The 25288-nt window shown below is 36.9% G+C and overlaps 1 protein-coding gene across 1 annotated transcript in view; it reads right to left on the bottom strand.

Moving 5' to 3' along the window:
• FAM171A2 (family with sequence similarity 171 member A2) overlaps positions 1-19143 on the bottom strand; it is a 152802-nt gene extending 133659 nt beyond the window's left edge. The window contains exon 1 of the mRNA XM_053699979.1: positions 18937-19143. Coding sequence (XP_053555954.1) covers positions 18937-19057 — 121 coding nt within the window. The 5' untranslated portion in view covers positions 19058-19143. The remainder of the gene's footprint in view (positions 1-18936) is intronic.
• Between the last annotated feature and the right edge of the window lie 6145 nt (positions 19144-25288).

Here is a 25288-nt window from a genome sequence, read left to right as displayed (position 1 = left end):
TCTGATTGCAGACATAACCCCGTAAAGTTGAAAGATAATTTTTTTTTTATTTTTTTATTTCTCTTTACAAAATAAATAGATATTTTTAAAGGAATTATGTCGCTAGAAAATATGTAATTTTTATTGCAAAAAATAAGCTTCTTTGCAAAAAAATACAGAAGTTCTGAAAGATGGAGAGAGCTGCGTAAAGATGGTGTTTTACTCATCTTCACGCACGCTAAAGGCTGATTATAAAAATATTATTATTATTTTTTTATTTTTTTTAATAGCATTCCTCTACCATTTATAAGTTTGTAACCACATTATCCATGTGATCATGGGATTACAAATATTATATTATATCAGTCCGTATTGTAACAGGGAATGCAACATTTCTTAGCTATGTGAGCACTGCGGTAACGCGAGTTACCACGGTGATCATTTAGCTATAATACTAAAACCTATATTTATTTTTAAAAAATAAACAACTTTATTTTTAGAATATGTATTTTGGGGGTCTCTAGGCAATTTTGATCTTTATTTATGTGCCTTTAGAGACCCCCAAATCCTTTTTTTTTTTTTAACTTTTTTTAAAAAAATTTTTTTTACGTTTTTGATTTTTTATTATACACATTAAAGATACAGGCATCCAAGCAGCATGCCCCCATTACTGACAATGGTCAGTTTTAAATAAAGTTGCACAGTGACGTCATTGCATGTGATGCCACTGCGCAAAACGTGAAACCCCAGGGATGCCTGTCACTATACAGGCCAGATCACCGGGTGGGAGTAAATGGAGGTCCCCAGAACGCCACGAAGGTGGGTGAGTGCTAGTGATGGCTCTGAGCCGTCGTTAGTACCTCAGAGGGAAACTTTCCAACGGCTCAGAGCCGTCGTTAGCACTCCAGGGGTTAAAGGGACAGTAAACTCTAAAGGCAGTATTTAAAGGGACATGGAAGTCAAAATTAAACTTTCATGGTTCAAATACAGCATGCAATTTTAATTGACTTTTCAGAGTACTTTTATCATCAAATGTATTTCTTTGTCTTGTTATCCTTTGTTGAGAAAGAGTAGCGATGCATTACATGGAGCTAGCTGGTGATTGGTGGCTACCAATATATGCCTTGTCATTGGCTCACCTGATATGTTCATCTAGGTCCCATTAAAAAAAGTCAAAATAAACTTTTATGATTCAGATAGATCATGCAGTTTTAAGACACTTTCCAATTTACTTCCATTATCAAATTGTGCCGTCTTTTTATATGCACACTTTGAGGAACAATATTCTACTGAGCATGTGCACCAGCTCACAGGGTATACATATACTAGTCTGATTGGCTGATGTCTGTCACATGATACAGGGGGCCAGAAAAAGGGAGAAAAATAAATTTGTCAGATAAAAACCTACTGCTTATTTGAAATTCAAAATAAGTGCTATTGCATTGTCTTTTTATTATGTAGTTGTTAATTATGTAATTCTACTGCATTATGTGGTCCTTTAAGGACATATTGTTTACTGGCCAATAAGTAGAATTCTCACTACTTTATTGGTGGACAGTAAAACACCTAAAAAAATAATCTCAATACAAGAACATCCTTTGTACACAAAAAGTAATACAATGCTCCAGACTTGAGTACCCTTAATATTTGTATATATGTTATAAGCACTATGAATGCGCATCACACTGTCTGCGGTTATCTAAATATAAGGAAAGCAGCAATGTGCCTATATATCGGCAGTTTTCTTTCACACCCAACATGACCTCTGTGCACATCACATGTGTAAAGGCTGAGCAGGAGCTGCTGCTAAAGTTTTCAAAAATTCTGCACTTACATCAAGGGAACAACCATTTCCTCCTGCAAATTCTCCCAACATTTGTTTTGAGTTAAAACTACTGCTGTGAGCCATATAACTATTGTATTAGTGCAAAGTTCAATGGGGGAGTGAGTTCCTTTTACATTTGTCATCATTCATCTCTCCAAACACTTGCTATGGTACTGTCATCAGAACTGCCCTAAGCATTACACATGTGACCATTAAACATCTCTGTCTTTTGTGTGAAAATTGTGCTTTGTCCCATACTCTATAGAGGCCAAAAAGCAAAACTTGTAACCCAGGTTGGTTTTAAAATGCTGCAAAGTACCTAAAACCTGTTATTTGCTTTGCAGCATTTTTGGCATATCTAGGGGGAGAAAAGTACAAGTTAACCCCTTAACGACCAAGGACGTACGCCACACGTCCTCAAAAAAAAAGACAGTTAATGACCGAGGACGTGTGGCGTACGTCCTTGGTCTGGAAAGCAGCTGGAAGCGATCCTGCTCGCTTCCAGCTGCTTTCCGGTTATTGCAGTGATGCCTCGATATGGAGGCATCCTGCAATAACCCCCCTTGGCCATCCGATGCAGAGAGAGCCACTCTGTGGCCCTCTCTGCACCGGACATCGGTGGCCGGTATCGTTGGTGGGTGGGAGCTTACGTGGGAGGCGGGTGGACGGCCATCGGTGCTCAGTGTGGAGTGGAGGGGGGCGGGATCGGGGGCGGGAGCTACGGGGGCACGCACGGGAGCGCGCGCGTGCACGGGGGGTGGTGGGCGGGCACGTGCACGGGGCGGGAGCGGGTGGGAACCGCTACACTACAGAAAAAAAGGTTAAAAATTAAAAACGCAATTAATGTAAAATATCATCTAAGGGACCTGGAAGGGGTTGGGGGTTGGTCTCGGTGGGGGGGGGAAGCTACACTACAGAAAAGGGAATTTTTTTTTAAAAAAAAAGGCACATTTTGTTATAAAACTGGGTACTGGCAGACAGCTGCCAGTACCCAAGATGGCGCCCATTATTGCAGAGGGGAAGGGTTAGAGAGCAGTTTGGTGGGGGATCAGTGAGGTTGGGGTCTAAGGGGGGATCCTACACATCAGCATATGTAAATATACTTTTATTTTAGTCGGCACGAACAAGCGAAGGGTTAAAGACCCTTCTCAGAATACACTCATAGCACTCCTAGTAGGCATATGTGACGTGAATTAAACTAGATGTAACATGGGCAACGAATGGTTGGAGAGATCTCATTGGATTAAATAAAATATAACTTTTAATTGTTAACACATAAAAACAGAGTTAAAATCTAGGGATGTGCAGGTTAAAATTGAAAAACTCGTAGTAGAGTGTTGAGATACTGAAATTAATACCTGAATGTAAGATTGTACCTGAGTAAAGAATTATGCTTTAGGTAACGATACCTGAATGTGCATATTTCACATAGTGAATGAAAATGAACACTCTTTCAGTGGAGTATTATCAGATGTCACCACAGTTAAAGATAAGGTGTACTCCTCTGATGGGTAATCGTGTGGCCCAATATAAATAGTGGTGTTCTTAGATTCTTGTATATTTCAGAAGTGCTCATATATAAGATCAGAGCCCCTACTGAATTATAAATGTATTCCTATGATAATATATGTTTGTACAATCAGTGTGCTTGGTGCATACTTGGGTATCAAGTTATCTGCTGGCAAGTATTAAATCAGATCACAAATAGTATTTATTTGAGTGGATATCTAATACATCGTTTAAATTAGTATATCATCTCAACATATTGTTTTTAGAGTTATCCTGGGTGAAAACCTTTTGTTAACCACTTTAAGTGTAATATTGTGGTTTGTTACTATTCGTTTTTCACTTGAAGGAACCCACCTTTTAATACGGATAGGAGATTGGTCATTAAATGAGGGTCAACATAGGTGGCTATTGGTTTAGAACAAGGATTGAGTTAAATAGTTAGGTGTCAAATATTATAATGAAACACTCTAAATGGTGTGTATATTTGTATTACTGCTGTCTTGTGTGTCTAAGATTAGTGCAGTTATAGCGAAATTGCTTTCCCACACCTGTGATAAGTTATGATAGTATGCACTGCAATCAGAGCAGTCTCATATAGAATGACACTCAAATCCTTGCTAATATATAATTCAGTTTCGGTTAGCTAAAATTTAGCGCAAACCGTTAGTATCTATATATAGGTAGGTACAGGCAGAAAGGAGTTAGTGAGTATCAAGTGCATTAAGTATCAGCATTTCTATCTTTCAATATTGATTTCAATTCACTCCATATTCTGTCTGCCTACAGTTTGTGTTGTAACTACCAGCAGTCTTTCTTGATACTTGTAACTGAAAGTTCACCCCTAGATAGTCACCACCTGCGAATACCCTCCTAAGTAATTGTGGCTCAACTGTTATGGCGACCAAACTAATCTCGGTGGTTAATCAAGCACCCGGAGGCTCTAAACTAGGTCAAAGCTGAGTACATCATACACAACTAAGTGTTAGTTAAACGGTTCTGAACCGCCAAAACTAATGAGTATCAGATTAATATTTCTACTACGAGTAAGCCCTAACAAACACAGGAGCTCCCTGACTCCTCACCAGTTCCCTAACATGTTTCGCCGTTCTCACGGCTTTCTGAAAGAGTGTTCATTTTCATTCACTATGTGAAATATGCACATTCAGGTATCGTTACCTAAAGCATAATTCTTTACTCAGGTACAATCTTACATTCAGGTATTAATTTCAGTATCTCAACACTCTACTACGAGTTTTTCAATTTTAACCTGCACATCCCTAGATTTTAACTCTGTTTTTATGTGTTAACAATTAAAAGTTATATTTTATTTAATCCAATGAGATCTCTCCAACCATTCGTTGCCCATGTTACATCTAGTTTAATTCACGTCACATATGCCTACTAGGAGTGCTATGAGTGTATTCTGAGAAGGGTCTTTAACCCTTCGCTTGTTCGTGCTGATGAAATTAATACACAGCACCACGTACCCCAATCAAGAGCCAAGGAGCTACTGAATATAATGAGGGTGTAGGCAGTCTAATTTAATAGGTAGTGCCACTGAACTTTCTCTTTCTTGCTAAACCTTTTATTTTAGTACTGGCAGAGTTTCTGCCAGTACTTAAGATGGCGGGGACAATTGTGGGGTGGGGGAGGGAAGAGAGCTGTTTGGGAGGGATCAGGGGGTCTGATGTTTCAGGTGGGAGGCTGAGCTCTACACTAAAGCTAAAATTAACCCTGCAAGCTCCCTACAAGCTACATAATTAACCCCTTCACTGCTAGCCATAATACACGTGTGATGCGAAGCGGCATTTAGAGGCCTTCTAATTACCAAAAAGCAATGCCAAAGCCATATATGTCTGATATTTCTGAACAAAGGGGATCCCAGAGAAGCATTTACAACCATTTGTGCCATAATTGCAGAAGCTGTTTGTAAATAATTTCAGTGAGAAACCTAAAATTGAGAAAAAATTTACGTTTTTTTTAATTTGATCGCATTTGGCGGTGAAATGGTGGCATGAAATATACCAAAATTGGCCTAGATCAATACTTGGGGTTGTCTACTACACTACACTAAAGCTAAAACTACCCCAAAAAGCTCCCTACATGCTCCCTAATTAACCCCTTCACTGCTGGGCATAATACACGTGTGGTGCGCAGTGGCATTTAGCGGCCTTCTAATTACCAAAAAGCAACACCAAAGTCATATATGTCTGCTATTTCTGAACAAAGGGGATCCCAGAGAAGAATTTACAACCATTTATGCCATAATTGCACAAGCTGTTTGTAAATAATTTAAGTTAGAAACCAAAAGTTTGTGAAAAAATTTGTGAAAAGTGAACGATTTTTTTGTATTTGATTGCATTTGACGGTGAAATGGTGGCATGAAATATACCAAAACGGGCCTAGATCAATACTTTGGGATGTCTACTAAAAAAAAATATATACATGTCAATGGATATTCAGAGATTCCTGAAAGATATCAGTGCTCTAATGTAACTATCGCTAATTTTGAAAATCGCAAAGTGCTACTTGTATTTATGGCCCTATAGTTTACAAAAAAAGCAAAGAACTTGTAAACATTGGGTATTTCTAAACTCAGGACAAAATTTAGAAACTATTTAGCATGGGTGTTTTTTGGTGGTTGCAGATGTGTAACAGATTTTGGGGGTCAAAGTTAGAAAAAGTGTGTTTTTTTCTATTTTTTCCTCATATTTTATAATTTTTTTTATAGTAAATTATAAGATATGATGAAAATAATGGTATCTTTAGAAAGTCCATTTAATGGCGAGAAAAACGATATATAATATGTGTGGGTACAGTAAATGAGTAAGAGGAAAATTACAGCTAAACACAAACACTGCAGAAATGTAAAAATAGCCTTGGTCCCAAACGGACAGAAAATGGAAAAGTGCTGTGGTCATTAAGGGGTTAAAGGGACACTGTACCCAAAATTTTTCTTTTGTAATTCAGAAAGAGCATGCGATTTTAAGCAACTTTCTAATTTACTCCTATTATCAATTTTTCTTCGTTCTCTTGCTATCTTTATTTGAAAAAGAAGGCATCTAAGCTTTTTTGGGGTTCAGTACTCTGGACAGCACTTTTTTATTGGTGGATGAATTTATCCACCAATCAGCAAGGACAACTCAGGTTGTTCACCAAAAATGGTCCGGCATCTAAACTTACATTCTTGCATTTCAAATAAAGATACCAAGAGAATGAAGAAAATTTTATAATAGGAGTAAATTAGAAAGTTTTTTAAAATGTCATGCTCTATCTGAATCACGAAAGAAACATTTTGCTTACAGTGTCCCTTTAAGAGTGGTTTAAGAGGAATGTGCATTCGCAGTATTCAGGCTGATCCGAATGCCGAAGATGGAGGGTGCAAAGCCACATTCGGCAATTTTCAGAGTCGGATTTATTCTTGTGAAAGTGCAACATACTAATATCTGGATTTGCATGAATTAGAACTAAAAACGTTAACAAAGAAGTCTTCTTTTTAAAAAGCATTTTACATACTGCAATGTTTAAAAAAACAGAAACGAATAAAAACAAACAAAAACGCACTATTGTAAAATGAAAAAGCCGTGAATGCCGTCTTCTTTGGGATATTATTACCCTCTACACAAAATCTTGTTCCTAAAAAGAAACGGACACTGCAAAAGTAAAATAAGGAACGTAGTTACAATATATAATATACAATTAGTATAATACATATATGATTCAGATACAGCATGGTATTTTAAACTACTTTCTTATTTGCTTCTATTATCACATTTTCTTTGTTTTCTTGGCATTATTTGTGGAACAGCAGTAACGTAAGCTCAGGAGTTCACACATGTCTGGAGCACTTTATGGCAGCATAATTGCAAGATTATTCTTCTGCAAGAGCACTAGATGGCAGCACTACTTCCTTGCCTTGTAGTGCTCCATACATCTACCTAGGTATCACTTCAATAAAGAATAACATGAGAACAAATTAAATTTGATAATAGAAGTACATGGGAAACTTTTTATTTTAAATCGTATGCTCTGTCTGGATAACAAAAGAACATTTTTGGGTTTCATATCCCTTTAACAATGGTGATCGTACACATAGCAAATATATAGGCATTCCATGGAAGTGTCATGGGTGTTCCATAGCATAATGGGTAAACTTTGCTGGGAACTTCTAATGTTCTAAACAATATTCACCCGCTTAGATGATCCTTTTTACACACACCTGTCTCGCCCGGCTTTCAGTGGCGACATTAGCAATTATAAGAAGTCTACTACACGTACTGTGAATCTTTACAGACTATATAAATTATTACTAGACAGAAACCATTTTTATATTTACTGAAAAGTACAGTATGTTGTGTAAACATGCTTTAATAACATACCCCTCCATACTGCTGAGATCCACGTTACTGGCAATGTGCTCGAATTGTTCAACAGGTAGTAAGCCCGATACTTTCCTATGGAATCCTCATCGCCACTTGTCTGAACCGTGAGAATCAGCCCACTTTTCACTTTAGAGCATTCCACTTACAGGCACTTGGCAAGACTGGTGAAGGCATTTCTCACTGACCTTGTGATCTTAAAGGGACACTGTACCCAAAAATTTTCTTTCGTGGTTCAGATTGAGCATGAAATTTTAAGCAACTTTCTAATTTACTCCTATTATCAAATTTTCTTCATTCTCTTGGTATCTTTATTTGAAATGCAAGAATGTAAGTTTAGATGCCGGCCCATTTTTGGTGAACAACCTGGGTTGTCCTTGCTGATTGGTGGATAAATTCATCCACCAATAAAAAAGTGCTGTCCAGAGTACTGAAACCAAAAAAAAGCTTAGATGCCTTCTTTTTCAAATAATGATAGCAAGAGAACGCAGAAAAATTGATAATAGGAGTAAATTAGAAAGTTGCTTAAAATTGCATGCTCTTTCTGAATTACAAAAGAAAAAAATTGGGTACAGTGTCCCTTTAAGAACATCAGGCTGAGAAAAAGCATAATACTGTATCTTGTTTTTGTTTATTTCTTGTTTATGTTTTTTATATTTGTTACATACAGAAAGAGAAGCAGTCTGCCAGGAACGAACAACAGCTCAGTTCCTTGTTCTATGGTCTGGTTACCACTTGGGAGTAGCTCTTTTAGCCCAATTGTGTTTTTCACAGAGGAAAACTTTCCTGAAGTATATCAGTCTGATCCCTCCTAACAAGGTCAGTCCAGCCCAGAAACACCAGGATATTCTCCTCTGAACTAGGAACATGGCAACCCCAGAAGATTGCTTCAGCCTCTTTTGGGCCTCATCAGTGAGGTGCAGCCATATCCCTCTAAGCACATTGGGCAAGGAGTACACGTCTAGTTTCCTCCAACACCCTCAAGGAGACTTTCCCCAGGATTGTCATAGGTTTAGGTTTATTTATATTCAACCTGTCTTACATTAGAAGTGAAACCCTTTGTTTAAAGGGACATCAAACAGTATAAGATTTATGATTTCATTATTTGGTCTCCTCTTCCTATAATTTATCTTGAAAAATTGCAGGCTTTCCAATTTCACTGAGTTTATATAAAGTAATGGGCGACTCCATGTTCAAACCTAGGATTCCCCTTATCTATATATTTTGATTACAAAGACAAATCTAAGGCAACAAAGGGTCCAAAAACTGGAGTGTGCAAACAATGGCTGTGTGGAATATTTAAAGTAACTAACAGGGTTTCCTCAGCCATTGTTTACACAGTTCAGTTCTTGTTGGGTCCTTACTTTTTTATGTGTCCCTAAATATCCTCCACAAAAATAAAAACCTTGGGGCATACCTAGGTTTCAACATGGGACACAAATTTCTTTATAGAAACTAATTATTTTATAGAAACTAAAATGTTACACTTATATTTGCATATTATTCTCAGGCTGAAGCGTTGTTTTGAATACATCACATCAAACATTTATTTACTGTTTAAAGTGATGGTAAATCCTAGCATATTGTTGATACGCTAGGATTAACCAGTGCTAAAACTAAAAAGGACTTTCAGTCATGAAGTATAAAAAGCTTCATGCTAAAACTTCCTTTATTTGCCTGCAGATTATGTAGTACTGAAATCCTCAAGTCACCCCCGGCTGAGAGCTATTATATCAGTGAGGTGATGTTAACCAATAGCGTGCTAGCTATCCAGCATAATGCTGATTGGTCCGCACAGCTATTGGCTAAGAGGTGCAAACATCACCTCATTGAAAATATATCTTTCTGCCGTGGGAGGCCTGATGCGCTTAGCAAAGCAGGCAAATGAAGGAACTACCAGCAAGAAGTTTTTTTAAAGTCCCCTTGATTTGTAGCACTGGTAAATCCTAGCATTTCAAAAACACAAGGATTTACCGTCACTTTAACATTTCTTACTAGATATATTGTATTGTGGGTTTTTGAATTTATATCTTGCAGTCACTTGTTGTAAGTCAGCAGCTCTCTTAAGAATCATCTCTTTGCTAGCTATTTGGTAGATATTTCTAATTAAGCATTATCTATTTTTAATATAGCATTCTCTTTTACATTAGTTCCTGCTGACATTTATTCATGTGTGACTGGCTCTTATTCAAATGCCTGTTGTTGGTGTCTTAAAGGTATATGCAAGACAAAATTAAACTTTCATGGTTCGGCTAGAGCGTGCAATTTTAAGAGACTTTTAATCAAAATTTATTTTGTATGAAAAGCATACCTAGGTAGGCTCAGGAGCAGCAATGCACTTCTGGAAAATAGCTGCGGATTAGTGGCTCAACACACATTTCTTGTCATTGGCACACCAGTTGTCGAACACATTACTTTAGAAAAGTCTAAGGATTTTTCTACAAAATTCACCATTAAAGTCTGGGTGTTTTTTGTAGAAAGGATATTTGTGTGATCGACCCCATAGTTACATGCAAACAACAGTGCAATAACACATTAGAGACTTTTCTTTTGCACATTTATGTCCCTTTAATAAATACATTTTAGATATTTCTAATTGTTGGTTATCCATCTGTGTGTCTATCTGTAGGTTGTGTGACAGTAGTCTCCTAATGAGTAGTATCTTGTTAAGGTGAGCCTATCTGTAGGTTGTGTGACAGTAGTCTCCTAATGAGTAGTATCTTGTTAAGGTGAGCCTATCTGTAGGTTGTGTGACAGTAGTCTCCTAATGAGTAGTATCTTGTTAAGGTGAGCCTATCTGTAGGTTGTGTGACAGTAGTCTCCTAATGAGTAGTATCTTGTTAAGGTTAGCCTATCTGTAGGTTGTGTGACAGTAGTCTCCTAATGAGTAGTATCTTGTTAAGGTGCGTCTATCTGTAGGTTGTGTGACAGTAATCTCCTAATGGGTAGTATATTGTTAAGGTGTGTCTATCTGTAGGTTGTGTGACAGTAGTCTCCTAATGAGTAGTATCTCGTTAAGTTGTGTCTAGCTATAGGTTGTGTCACAGTAGTCTCCTAATGAGTAGTATATTGTTGTGTCTATATGTAGGTTGTGTGACAGCAGTCTCCTAATGAGTAGTATCTTGTGTCTATCTGTATGTTGTGTGACATTAGTCTCCTAACGAGTAGTATCTTGTTGTGTCTATCTGTATGTTGTGTGACAGTAGTCTCCTAATGAGTAGTATCTTGTTAAGGTGTGTGCCAGTGATCACCTAATGAGTAGTATCTTGTTAAGTTGTGTCTAGCTATAGGTTGTGTCACAGTAGTCTCCTAATGAGTAGTATATTGTTGTATCTATATGTAGGTTGTGTGACAGTCCCCTAATGAGTAGTATCTTGTTGTGTCTATCTGTATGTTGTGTGACAGTAGTCTCCTAATGACTAGTATCTTGATAAGGTGCGTCTAACTGTATATTGTGAGACAGTAGTCTTCTGTTGTGTGTATCTGTATGTTGTGTGACAGTAGTCTCCTAACGAGTAGTATCTTGTTAAGGTGTGTCTATCTGTAGGTTGTGTGACAGTAATCTCCTAATGAGTAGTATATTGTTAAGGTATGTCTAGCTATAGGTTGTGTCACAGTAGTCTCCTAATGAGTAGTATATTGTTGTGTCTATATGTAGGTTGTGTGACAGCAGTCTCCTAATGAGTAGTATCTTGTGTCTATCTGTATGTTGTGTGACATTAGTCTCCTAACGAGTAGTATCTTGTTGTGTCTATCTGTATGTTGTGTGACAGTAGTCTCCTAATGAGTAGTATCTTGTTAAGGTGTGTGCCAGTGATCACCTAATGAGTAGTATCTTGTTAAGTTGTGTCTAGCTATAGGTTGTGTCACAGTAGTCTCCTAATGAGTAGTATATTGTTGTATCTATATGTAGGTTGTGTGACAGTCCCCTAATGAGTAGTATCTTGTTGTGTCTATCTGTATGTTGTGTGACAGTAGTCTCCTAATGACTAGTATCTTGATAAGGTGCGTCTAACTGTATATTGTGAGACAGTAGTCTTCTGTTGTGTGTATCTGTATGTTGTGTGACAGTAGTCTCCTAACGAGTAGTATCTTGTTAAGGTGTGTCTATCTGTAGGTTGTGTGACAGTAATCTCCTAATGAGTAGTATATTGTTAAGGTATGTCTAGCTATAGGTTGTGTCACAGTAGTCTCCTAATGAGTAGTATATTGTTGTGTATATATGTAGGTTGTGTGACAGTAGTCTCCTAATGAGTAGTATATTGTGTCTATCTGTATGTTGTGTGACATTAGTCTACTAATGAGTAGTATCTTGTTAAGGTGTGTGCCAGTAGTCACCTAATGAGTAGTATCTTGTTAAGTTGTGTCTAGCTATAGGTTGTGTCACAGTAGTCTCCTAATGAGTAGTATATTGTTGTATCTATATGTAGGTTGTGTGACAGTCTCCTAATGAGTAGTATCTTGTTGTGTCTATATGTAGGTTGTGTGATGGTAGTCTCCTAATGAGTAGTATCTTGTTAAGGTGAGCCTATCTGTAGGTTGTGTGACAGTATCTGCGAATAAGTTGTATCTTGTTGTGTCTATCTGTAGGTTGTGTGACAGTAGTCTCCTAATGAGTAGTATCTTATTAAGGTGTGTCTATCTGTAGGTTGTGTGACAGTAGTCTCCTAATGAGTAGTATCTTGTTAAGGTGTGTCTATCTGTAGGTTGTGTGACAGTAGTCTCCTAATGAGTAGTATCTTGTTAAGGTGAGCCTATCTGTAGGTTGTGTGACAGTAGTCTCCTAATGAGTAGTATCTTGTTAAGGTGTGTCTATCTGTAGGTTGTGTGACAGTAGTCTCCTAATGAGTAGTATCTTGTTAAGGTGAGCCTATCTGTAGGTTGTGTGACAGTAGTCTCCTAATAAGCAGTATCTTGTTAAGGTGTGTCTATCTGTATGTTGTGTGACAGTAGTCTCCTAATGACTAGTATCTCGTTAAGGTGTGTTTATCTGTAGATTGTGTGCCAGTAGTCTCCTAATGAGTAGTATTATCTTGTTAAGGTGTGTCTATCTGTATGTTGTGTAACAGTAGTCTCCTAATGACTAGTATCTTGTTAAGGTGTGTCTATCTGTATGTTGTGTCACAGAAGTCTCCTGAGTAGTATATTGTTAAGATGTGTCTATCTGTATGTTGTGTGACAGTAGTCTCCTAATGACTAGTATCTTGTTAAGGTGTGTCTATCTGTATGTTTTGTAACAGTAGTCTCCTGAGTAGTATATTGTTAAGATGTGTCTATCTGTAGGTTGTGTGACAGTAGTCTCTGAACAAGTAGTATCTTGTTAAGGTGTGTCTAGCTGTAGGTTGTGTGATACTAGTCTCCTAATGAGTAGTAGCTTGTTAAGTTGCATCTATCTGTAGGTTGTGTGACAGTAATCTCCTGAGTTGTATATTGTTAAGATGTGTCTAACTGTAGGTTGTGTGACAGTAGTCTCCGAATGAGTAGTATCTTGTTAAGGTGTTTCTATCTGTATGTTGTGTGCCAGTAGTCTCCTAATGAGTAGTATCTTGTTAAGGTGTGTCTATCTGTATGTTGTGTGCCAGTAGTCTCCTAATGAGTAGTATCTTGTTAAGGTGTGTCTATCTGTAAGTTGTGTAACAGTAGTCTCCTGAGTAGTATATTGTTAAGATGTGTCTATCTGTAGGTTTGTGTGACAGTAGTCTCTGAACGAGTAGTATCTTGTTAAGGTGTGTCTAGCTGTAGGTTGTGTGATACTAGTCTCTAATGAGTAGTATCTTGTTAAGATATGTCTAGCTGTAGGTTGTGTGATACTAGTCTCCTAATGAGTAGTATCTTGTTAAGTTGCATCTATCTGTAGGTTGTGTGACAGTAATCTCCTGAGTTGTATATTGTTAAGATGTAGGTTGTGTGACAGTAGTCTCTGAATGAGTAGTATCTTGTTAAGGTGTGTCTATCTGTATGTTGTGTGCCAGTAGTCTCCTAATGAGTAGTATCTTGTTAAGGTGTGTCTATCTGTATGTTGTGTGCCAGTAGTCTCCTAATGAGTAGTATCTTGTTAAGGTGTGTCTATCTGTATGTTGTGTGCCAGTAGTCTCCTAATGAGTAGTATCTTGTTAAGGTGTGTCTATCTGTAGGTTGTGTGACAGTAGTCTCTGAACGAGTAGTATCTTGTTAAGGTGTGTCTAGCTGTAGGTTGTGTGATACTAGTCTCTAATGAGTAGGATCTTGTTAAAGGGACACTGAACCCAATTTTTTTTTTTTTCGTGATTCGGACAGAGCATGCAATTTTAAGCAACTTTCTAATTTACTCCTATTATCAATTTTTCTTTGTTTTCTTGCTATCTTTATTTGAAAAAGAATGCATCTAAGCTCTTTTTTTATTGATGGATGAATTTATCCACCAATCAGCAAGAACAACCCAGGTTGTTCACCAAAAATGGGCCGGCATCTAAACTTACATACTTTTTACTTTGACCAATTTGCAGTAGTAGTACTTTTACTGAAGTTCATAGCTTTCTATAATATAATTCCTTATTGAAGTTAAAATTTTGTATCTTATTTTCCTTATGATTAATCTACCTCTAAATCAATAATCTCCTGCAGCAGTTTGTTAATTTGTATGATAACCGTATCTTGCTTCCACCTGTCTGCATCTCAGTATTCTTCTGATAAGGTTTGCCTGTTTGCATGTTAGCTGCCCCATCTATCTGCATGTTAGCAGTCTCTTGTTGAGGTTTGTCTAGTTTTATGTAAGTGTTCCCTTTAAGAAGCCTCTATTTGTATGCTAGTCGTCTCTTGCTGAAGTGTATTTCTTTGTTTGTTAGCTGGTTCTTGCTGAGTTGCATTTATTTGACTTGCGCATCTACTGCAAGACATTTATTAGAGTTATTTGCTATTGTATGTCTTTGTATGATAACTCTAATATATAAATATATAAATATATAAATATATATATATATATATATATATATATATATATATATATATAATGTTGTGGTTTGTTAACATGTAAGCTCTCTCTTAGAACAGTTAACTATATTTTAGTGCTAGCTGAAACTTTTTAAAGGGACTTCAAAGTGTAAAAATATTGCCTTTTTGCTTTATAAAACCATTTGTTTAACCTCGGCAACTTATAATTAAAATAAGCTCTAGAGCAGTAATGCACTACTGGGAGCTAGCTGACCACATCAAATGAAGCAATGGCAAGAGTCACCAGATAGCTCCCAATAAAAGACCAAGAGAATTTAATTTAATAATAGAAGTACATTTAAAAATCTCTCAAAATTGCATGCCCCATTTAAATTATGCAATTAATTGTATCTTTTTTTTAAAGTTTTAAAATAAATATAGATATGTATTTATATTTATATATATTTGTATGTTGCAAAAAGACACATCAAAAAAGATAACATTCCAAGGAGAAAACACACCTAAATAATGGTTAAAAAAAAAAAAAGCTCCAAGAATTTTGTTGACCTGCGAGGATGTAGCTGATACATTTATTTGCTAGTTGTCTCTTGCCCAGAATTATTTCTTTGAGCATTGAGAGATATATATATATATATATATATATAAATATGCCCAGAAATATTTCTTTGAGCATTGATTATATATATATATATATATATATATATATATATATATATATATACACACACACACATACAGGTGGTCCTCGGTTTACGCCGGTTCAATTTGCGCCGTTTCAGAATAACAACCTTTTTTTAAGTCATGTGACTGCTATTGAAAAGCATTGAAACGCACTTCCCTATTATCTTCCTGCCCAGCTGCTTGAGGTGAGGGTGCCTAACTGCCTATTAATCACTCCAGATTGAAATGCATAGAATAGGTGCAGACCCAATATTATCTAACATGCTAACAATGCAGATAACTGTTTGCAGAAAAATTCAAGTAAAAAAATGTTTTTGTTCATTAAACTTAGTTTGATGATAAAATCTGTTGTGTGATTATTTAATTAGGTTTATAATGCTGTTTAGCATTTAAAGTCTTCATTTCAAAGCTTTAAAAATAATGTATTAGGTGTTACTTATGCCAATTTTGAGAGGGGCCTGGAACCTAACTCCCTCACTTCCCTTTGACTTACATTATAAACTGGGTTTCAATTTACAACGGTTTCGATTTACAACCATTCCTTCTGGAACCTAACCCCGGCATAAACTGAGGGCTACCTGTATATACATACACACACACCCCTATATATATATATATATATATATATATATATATACACACACACATATATATATATATATATATTATATTAACAAACAATATTCTAGCAAAATGTATTACTAGTTTAGGTATAGCTTGTACTGTGCACAGAACTTATGTGCATATGCACTCTTATTCAAACACAGCTCCTGCTCAGGGAAGCGGTGGTGGCGTGTGTTTTTCAGCAATGATGCATTGCTCATGCCATACATGCAGTCTGAGTGTGTGCCGTGTTTAAATGTAGGTACATAAGGCCATATTTTCCATGCACAAGAAAACTTATCACTGAAACAGCCAAAATTGTGAACTGATTAGGCATTTGCAAATATTTGTATTTGGCATTTGTTTACTAAACAAATCAAAAATTTAGCCGACAGCAGCAGTATATGGTTATTTTTAGTGCCGGATTTATTCCTGTAAAAGTGCAACACACAAATACCTGGATTGGCATACAGATGTATGTGTGTATTTCTTGCTCTGTACAGTCCAACAACGATAAAAGGAGCAGCAGCAAAATAAAGTGAAACGTAGCTTTTATTCCAAAGAAAACAAAAAAAAACAAAGCTGTCACACATCAAGGGTCCTCTGGCTGGCTTACGCGTTTCGGCATGGAGCTGTAGTCATAGCTGTAGAAAGCCAGTCACAGGTAAAGCATAAAGACACATTTACATGCATTGTCATTGGCTAAAAACAAAATTGCCAATTAAAAACATCACACCCATAGTTTACAATCCTTGGTAAACTGAAGTTAACCTGTTCATGATATGAAGTTAACCTGTTCATGATAACATACAAATATGTTATTATATATAATATTGCAGTTAGTAAATAAGTACATTATACCCCAAGTAATGATGTTTCCATTTAGGGAAGGGGAAAACACTCATGTCTAAAAAGCGGAGGAAATTGGGGTGTAGTTACTTTCTTGCTCTGTATCATAGAACATTACCTCTTATGCCAACTTTTGTTAAAATGTAAGTATATTTAGTGGGACATACTCAAACATTTCTATTGTCCAAATGAAAGGGCAGCATTAATATTCAAAATAGTTTTTGTAAATCTGTTTAAACTCATATTTAAAATAATAAAAAAGGTATCCATTCCTGCTAATGCTGACTTGATGGTTGATAAGGACAACCCGTCCCCTACAACTCTATTGGTGGAGAGGGACACACCTCTGAAAGTCTGTCAATAAAATATTGATTCATTCATTTAAGGAACATGCATTTATAAAATGTGGCATCTTTTAAATGAATAATAAATTGCTACAGTGTCCCTTTAATTATTACATTCTATGTAGGTTTATCTTTTTCATGTAAGCAGTTTATTTTTTCTTAAATTTTTTGTATGTTTGTTTACCACATTCAGAAATTATTGGTCTCTTATTAATGTGTCTCCTTGTATATTTTAGACTTATTTTGCAATGCATCTGTTATCCTGTGAGGAGTTAAACCCTAGCAGCTATTTTTTGAGGCATTTACTTGTATGTTAGGTGTATCTCCCTCAAGTGCATCTCTGTACAGTTACAGTGTATTATTTGTATATTAGCTGACCCTTGATAAATAATTCATGTGTATGATAGCTATCTTGCTGAGGCTGTTGTGTGTATTCCACAAGTATTTATATGTACATTTCTGGATGTTATATTTCTCTGGTTGAGGTGTATGTACTTGAATGTAAGCAGTCTCTTGTTGGTGTTTATCTATTCATATATTGTTGATATGGAGATATTTCTAAATGTGGTTGTACCTTTTTAATATGCATCTGTATGTCTCCATATCACCTTCCCAAATTGTGTATATTTCATTGGGTTTATTGGCCTTTTTTGGAGGAGGTCTGCTATCTGTATAGCATACGAGTGACGACATCTTGAAGGAGGACTCTGCAAGTTTTCTGTTGCTAGGCATGTTTCTGTATCATCTGAAAGCCTCTGTATATAAAGCAGCTAGCTAGATCACTCTTTATGACAGGTGTATTTTTTTAGTGGCAGTCTAGGTTAAATATATTTTTGATAGCGGTTGTGTATTTTCTTAAAAGCAGTCTCTGAATAATATGTCTAAACAATCTCTCCTAATGGTAGCTGTCTTTTGGGTGTGTTTCTCTGCTGGCTGTTTCTTTGAGCAATAAATACATAGAGAATCCCCCCAAATGCAGCTAACACATACTCAGGGACCCAAGAGACAGCTGTGAGGAGGATTCATTATCAAACATTCAGTCTCCCCCGCCCTTATATGAGACAGCTGTGAGACAGCTGACTCAGAGGAGCAGTGTGGGGGTCAAAAATGAGCAATATAGCTTGAGAAAGCTATAAACAAGTATAATACAAACTTTCAGAAGAGTCCAATCTACAGCTTACAATACCTCAAGAAAACAGCCCCCACTTTTCAATGAGACCTGGTACTGGTAGTGGATAATGTGGACTGAGAACTCAAAGTCTCTGGAAGGAACAGAGGAAGTCAAACTGGCACTGATTATATAGTGTCCCCCAAAACACAAGTGACAGCCCATGTGACATCAGCACACTCTAGTAATAGCACAGTGACATTTATACAAATAGACATCTCCATCCCACAGCAAAGAACAAACAGCTCCCCCTCCATATTCATCATAAACAGACCCCAGAACCACACCATTTTGGTGCAAAAAATCCTTTCAGATCAATGACCCACTCCTAATATTTAAACAGTTAATCACTTTGGAGGTCACTCTCAAAACATCAGAATTTAGCCAACCAGGGTTCCCATCGGGAATCAGATGTTCCAAAAAAGATTAACTCCTAACACAGATGAAACATCAATAAATCACACAACTCCCCCCGACCCATATGAAATCACAATTGATCAAAATCGGTCATTAGAACTAAAAATATAATAATTTAAAGTCCCCATAATGATATCCCATACCACTAGAAACATAGGAAGCCCCCTCCCATGTCATGCACACACACAGTGCTCACATCCTGATTCCTGACCCAGCTCCCACCCATCTCATTGTCTTTCATTCTCCACTTACCCTGAGGCGCTGGGCTTTCCAGCAGAGATTTCCCATAGCTGCCCATACATAGTACCAAGAGCAGCACCACAGATCTCCAGATCACCCCAATGGGCATCCCTACATCCACTGCTTTCCCCATGCCTCTCACCCCTCCATTCTTACTGCTGCTCTGTATACACAGACAGATTATGCAGCCTAATGCTGCCCTCCCTCCTTCTCCCTCTGTCTTTCTGTCTCTCCTGTACCACACCTCCTCTCAATTCCGTTCTAAAACAGCGCCATCTGGAGGCTTAATCTGGGAGTACAGGGAAATCTCATTCGTTATTGAAACTACAGTAATCCTGTAATCAGGTCTCGCTTGGCCATGCTAGTCTGCCAGTGCCATTGTCTTCGGTAAAACCTCCATACCGATTACATAAAGACACTTCTATAAATTACAATGCTGCTTTAGTAAAATAGTTTATGCTTTATGCACAACAAAATGATAAATTATTATTGAAAAAGTGACTGCAATTCATATTTTTTTTTTCAGAACACATTGGTCCTGTTTCTGGCCATTAATTGATACACCTTTGTTCAGTGACTGATTATGATTAGGAGTAAAATGCAGAGCAGACTCCGAGTCCAATGAATATGTTTATATATTAGACTTCTGTTAAAACAGAGACGCTTTTCTTTGCATACATAATTTGCGTGTGTATAGTTTAAAGGGACATCAATATACTTTATTTATTTTGTCTCCTTGGACTTCAACTCTAAATATTTGTGGTTTTACATTTCAAATAACTTATCAGATGGGTTTGACCACTGAAAAACAATTGCACATTACAGCATACCCAGTGTTAATGTGTTTCAAAAGTTTCCATATTCGGACAGTATGCTTATTTACTACTAGGCTACACAAAATGTATTGTAATTTCAATGATGTCTCTTTAATTTTGAAATAATACTTGTATGTTAAAAGCCATTTATCAAAAGTTTATAATATTGCAATGGCTAAACATATTAGCTTATTTTGGACTGGAAGCAATTACAAACTATGTAAACAATTTGCATATTTTTTATATTTAGGCATGAAAATACATGATTTGCAATATAAAATAAAGGACAATTTAATTTTCGATTTGTGGTTTAAAATCAAATTGATAATTGATGATAATTTGCATAGAATCACCTGTATTTATGATAGACCAAAAGTGTGCTTCTTTATGTGATATTATTGTAAAAAGGAAAACCTTTTCTCTCCTGAGTAGCAACTTTTTTTCTCATGACTGGTAACTGTAATATTTTTCACCACCGCTTTTTACATTTTAAAACAAAAAAAAAATCACTTTCTTGACTGGGACTTGTGATGCTATTTGGATACTTTAATATATTTTTTTCATATTATAATATCTCAGGGGCCCGATCCGATATGCAGCGTCGCCAGCAAATTTTGCGCTGGTTTGGTATCCTATATACGGCGTAACCTAGAAGTTATGCTTGTATATTTCTGCCTTCACCCATAGTTTTTTGGGCCATAGGCAGGTATACCAAACCAGCGCAGTTTGGTATCCAATATACAGCATAAGGACTTACGTGGCGAAAATGGAGAAATCTTACTCTATTTTCACCTCACCACAAAATGTAGCCGTAGTAAGCCTTATGCTGTCTATTGGAGCCCCGTAACTCCCTAAACTACCTGCAAAATAAACCTAACACCTAACGCATGCGCAATGTCTATCTGTCAACCGCGATCTGCTAAATAAAACCTAACACCTAACGCATGCGCAATGTCTATCTACCTGTCAACCGCGATCCCCCGCCGCAATCCCTAATAAAGTGTTTAACCCCTAAACCACCGCTCCCGGACCCCGCCGCGACCTACAATGAGAGTATAACCCCCTAATGTGATCCCCCTGCACCGTCGCCAGCTACATTACATACCCCCTAATGTGAGCCCCTTACACCGCCGCCATCTACCTTACCCACCCCCTAAAGTGAGCTCCTACCCCGCCGCCATCTACCTTACCTACCCCCTAAAGTGAGCCCCTTACACCGCCGCCATCTACCTTACCTACCCCCTAAAGTGAGCCCCTTACACCGCCGCCATCTACCTTACCTACCCCCTAAAGTGAGCTCCTACCCTGCCGCCATCTATTTTAAAAATATTAACCCCTAATTTAATCCCCCTACACCGCCGCCACCTATATTAAACACATTAACCCCTAATCTAATCCCCCTACACCGCCGCCACCTATATTAAACACATTAACCCCTAATCTAATCCCCCTACACCGCCGTCAGCTATATTAACCCTAATTATATTAGGGTTAATATAGTTAATATAGTTATTATATTATATATATTAACTATATTAACCCTAATTATATTAATATAGTTAATATAATTAGGGTTAATATAGTTAATATCGTTATAGAGTTAGATAGGGTTATTATATATATATATATAATAACCCTATCTAACTCTAACATCCCTAACTAAATTCTTATTAAAATAAATCTAATTAATATTAATATTATTAATTAAAATATTCCTATTTAAATCTAAATACTTACCTATAAAATAAACCCTAAGATAGCTACAATGTAATTAATAATTACATTGTAGCTATTTTAGGGTTTATATTTATTTTACAGGTAACTTGGTATTTATTTTAACTAGGTACAATAGCTATTAAATAGTTAATAACTATTTAATAGCTACCTAGTTAAAATAATTACCAATTTACCTGTAAAATAAATCCTAACCTAAGTTACAAATACACCTACACTATCAATAAATTAAATAAACTACAAATATCTAAACTAAAATAAAATTAAATAAACTAAACTAAATTACAAAAAATAAAAAAAGATTACAAGATTTTTAAGCTAATTACACCTATTCTAAGCCCTGTAATAAAATAATAAAGCCCCCCAAAATAAAAAAAATTTCCCTACCCTATTCTAAATTAAAAAAGTTAACAGCTCTTTTATCTTACCAGCCCTTAAAAGGGCCTTTTGCGGGGCATGCCCCAAAGAAAACAGCTCTTTTGCCTGTAAAAAAAACCACAATACCACCCCCCAACATTACAACCCACCACCCACATACCCCTATTCTAAACCCACCCAAACCCCCCTTAAAAAAACCTAACACTACCCCCCTGAAGATCTCCCTACCTTGTATTCACCCAGCCGGGCAGAACTCTTCATCCGATCCGGGCGATGTCTTCAATCAAGCGGCAGAGAAGTCTTCTTCCATCCGGCGATGTCTTCAATCAAGCGGCAAAGAAGTCTTCTTCAATCCGGCGATGTCTTCAATCAAGCGTCAAAGAAGTCTTCTTCCATCCGGGCGATGTCTTCAAGCAAGCGGCAGAGAAGTCTTCTTCCATCCGGCGATGTCTTCAAGCAAAGCGGCATCTTCAATCTTCTTTCTTCGCTCCTCCGCCGCGGAGCATCCATCCGGCACGAAGACTGAACAAGGAATGAGGTACCTTTAAATGACGTCATCCAAGATGGCGTCCGTCTAATTCCGATTGGCTGATAGGATTCTATTAGCCAATCGGAATTAAGGTAGTGTTAGGTGTTTCCCTAGGGGGGTAAGTGTCAGGTCAGGCCGAAGCCACGGGCCCACTGTACCACCTGAGGCAGATGTAGATTATCTGATAAGGATCCCTTAGAATGACTCAGACCACGCAGCAATATGATCTAACGCCAATCATGTTTATTGAACAGTGCAAGCCTATCTTATAGACTTCAGTAACAGCATACAGGGTTAAGGGGATGACACGTTAGGACCGCGTCATCTTACACGGTTATACAGAGTAGAGCACAGTGTGATTCTGGAAATTCACTAGCTCATAACAATAATCTCATAGTCATAATAAGCCATGCATCTGCAGATACACCAAGGTTCGCTGGACCATCTTATTGACATTATATTCTTCTGGGCGTACAGCCAGGGACATCTACAAGGTTAGCTAGCTTTACAGAATAAGATGACAAGCATATATTTCTCACTACAGAATGAACCATTATAATAAAGTCTAATCATTACAAAATGGATGCTAATCATCACAAGATGGCTACGAGGAACAAGATGGCTGCAGTCAGGTTCACATTACCCCTAACATACCATCCTTTTATTCTAACAGAATAACATAAAAATAGACAGGCATAGAAAATTAGTAAAGCCTTATATTATGGTAACAGAACTCTATGTGAGAATACTAAAGAGAAAAATATTCCTATGTCGTGATATACTTTTATAGGCTAATTGTCACTGCATATAGGTACAGCCCCTCCAATACCTTCCATCTATTTTCCAGCCTTCCCAAAACTACCGGTCTACCTGCACAGAGACCCGACCAGCCCCCCATCTACCCCCAAACAACGCTGCATCGTTTATTTCTCCACCTGCATTGCTAGCACCCCCCAATATGTCCAACAGTTCCTTCTCCACAGTAAAGCATAACATAGCAACAGCACAACTGTCTCTAGGTGGCCTCTGATCACTTTAAGAACAGTCTTTGTCCATTTGAGAGCGCTGCACCTTGACACTTTGCTATAATACAATTCTCCAACAGTTCATTTGCAGTAGGGGTGCTTATCCAATGTTCTTCCGCAGGGAGATGCTGGAAATCTGATGGTTTGTTCGTGGGGTAGACAAGGCAACCAGTGGATACCCATGGCAAGCAAACACTCGAGTCACAGGGAGTCTAGGAAGCAAACAGAAACAGTACAGGATGAGTACACATCGCAATACAATCACAATTATGTCCAAATAAAACGTCACTTTCATCCTATGTCATTTAAAATCAAACAAAACATTGTTGATATATAATACAAACTAAATACATTGATATTTCTCAGAGAATAATTTACAACTTCTCTATACAGGTTTAAATGATACTTCATGAATACTAAGCAAGTTAAAACCTGCCAAACTTCATCAAGGGCCTGAATGGTTATGCTAAAACTTATGCTAAGGCCTGCCCTGTAGCAACAATGAAAAAAAAGAAAACAGTCAATAAAAGTAAATGAATTTCTTTACACTGTCACTTTGAACTTCTAAAAAATAAATGAACCTCGTGTTGCTTTATTCTGCATGGCCGCTATCTATAATGTTTATAATTCTCCAACCATGATCCTAATATTCAACAACCTCATCTGATATAAACACTACTAGTTTGCTAATTATTTTATGCAACCTAAATTCTCTCACACTCCTGTATGAGGAAAGCATACAAACAGAACATCATTTAAAACTACAAACTCTTTTAAAGCTAAACACATCTTTATGGTAAGAATTACTCTCTTTGACAAACATCAGGAATGACCAAATTCACTTTGCAGATACCATACCAATTAATTAAAGGGAAAAATACATTTGCTTTTCTGGACTATCTATTCCCTAAACAAATATTTCTCTGTATAATATAAACTTCTAGCTGAGACATGTCCTCTTTATGTTCTAGAGGGTGAAGGGTCTAAAATATTATGATATATTGCAGCATTTTCTTTAAACATATTTTTATACTCAGTGGGCCATTCAATAGGGTACAATACTGCGAAGTTCAGTTACATTTATCTAAAGGGTTACTTTGTTAAGCACATAAACTACAATGTGCACTAATACCAGTAAAGCATATGATCTCTTATCAACAATATGATCAATAAAAATAAAACAAATACAAGAGAATACAAAACAAGCAATATAAGGAATCAAGTTAACAATACTCCCCTAATTTAATTGGTTGACCCTGTAACAGCATAACAGGTCCTCCATATCGAGCGGCAAGGCACAGTCCAGAAAAGGATAGTCTTTATGTCCTGAAGACACACATCAGAGGAAACAGTCATGGATTACCCAGAGTCCAGTTCTGGGGCTGGTACCAGCATGCAAAGCAAAGAATGGATCCAAAGATAGTTCAGCAACTTTTACTGCAGTATGGTGGTTAAAACAAGCTTGACAAAAGGTATTTCATCTTCATCTTTTCTTTCTTTAAAGGTTTACTTGCTTTCAATCTTTAATCTTTTGAAGAGTGCACTTATGGAATTTTGCCTGTACAGATTTTACCTAAATATGGAAACTCAAAAATAATTCAGTTAGTGTCTTTTAATCTCTGGATACAGCAGCATACTCTCATCCTGCAAATACAAATATAGTGTTAAAAAACAAATAGAAAAATAAATAATTTTAGGCATCTGAAATATGAGAGCAAAATACAACACAGAGAGACAATGAAGAGATATAATCCATCAGGGAGCAATTTAGGGCACAGCTGGTGGCTAGGCAATAACATTGTAAGAGGAGATTCAAAACGTTTTAGGTTCACCTCCTAAAAACAATCACCCCCATTACATAAAGATATTCATCAATACTCATC

Source organism: Bombina bombina, chromosome 1, assembly GCF_027579735.1.
Source record: "Bombina bombina isolate aBomBom1 chromosome 1, aBomBom1.pri, whole genome shotgun sequence".
Classification (NCBI taxonomy): Eukaryota; Metazoa; Chordata; class Amphibia; order Anura; family Bombinatoridae; genus Bombina; species Bombina bombina.
The sequence above is the reverse complement of the archived record's forward strand: the minus strand, read 5'-3'. Positions and strand labels throughout refer to the sequence as shown.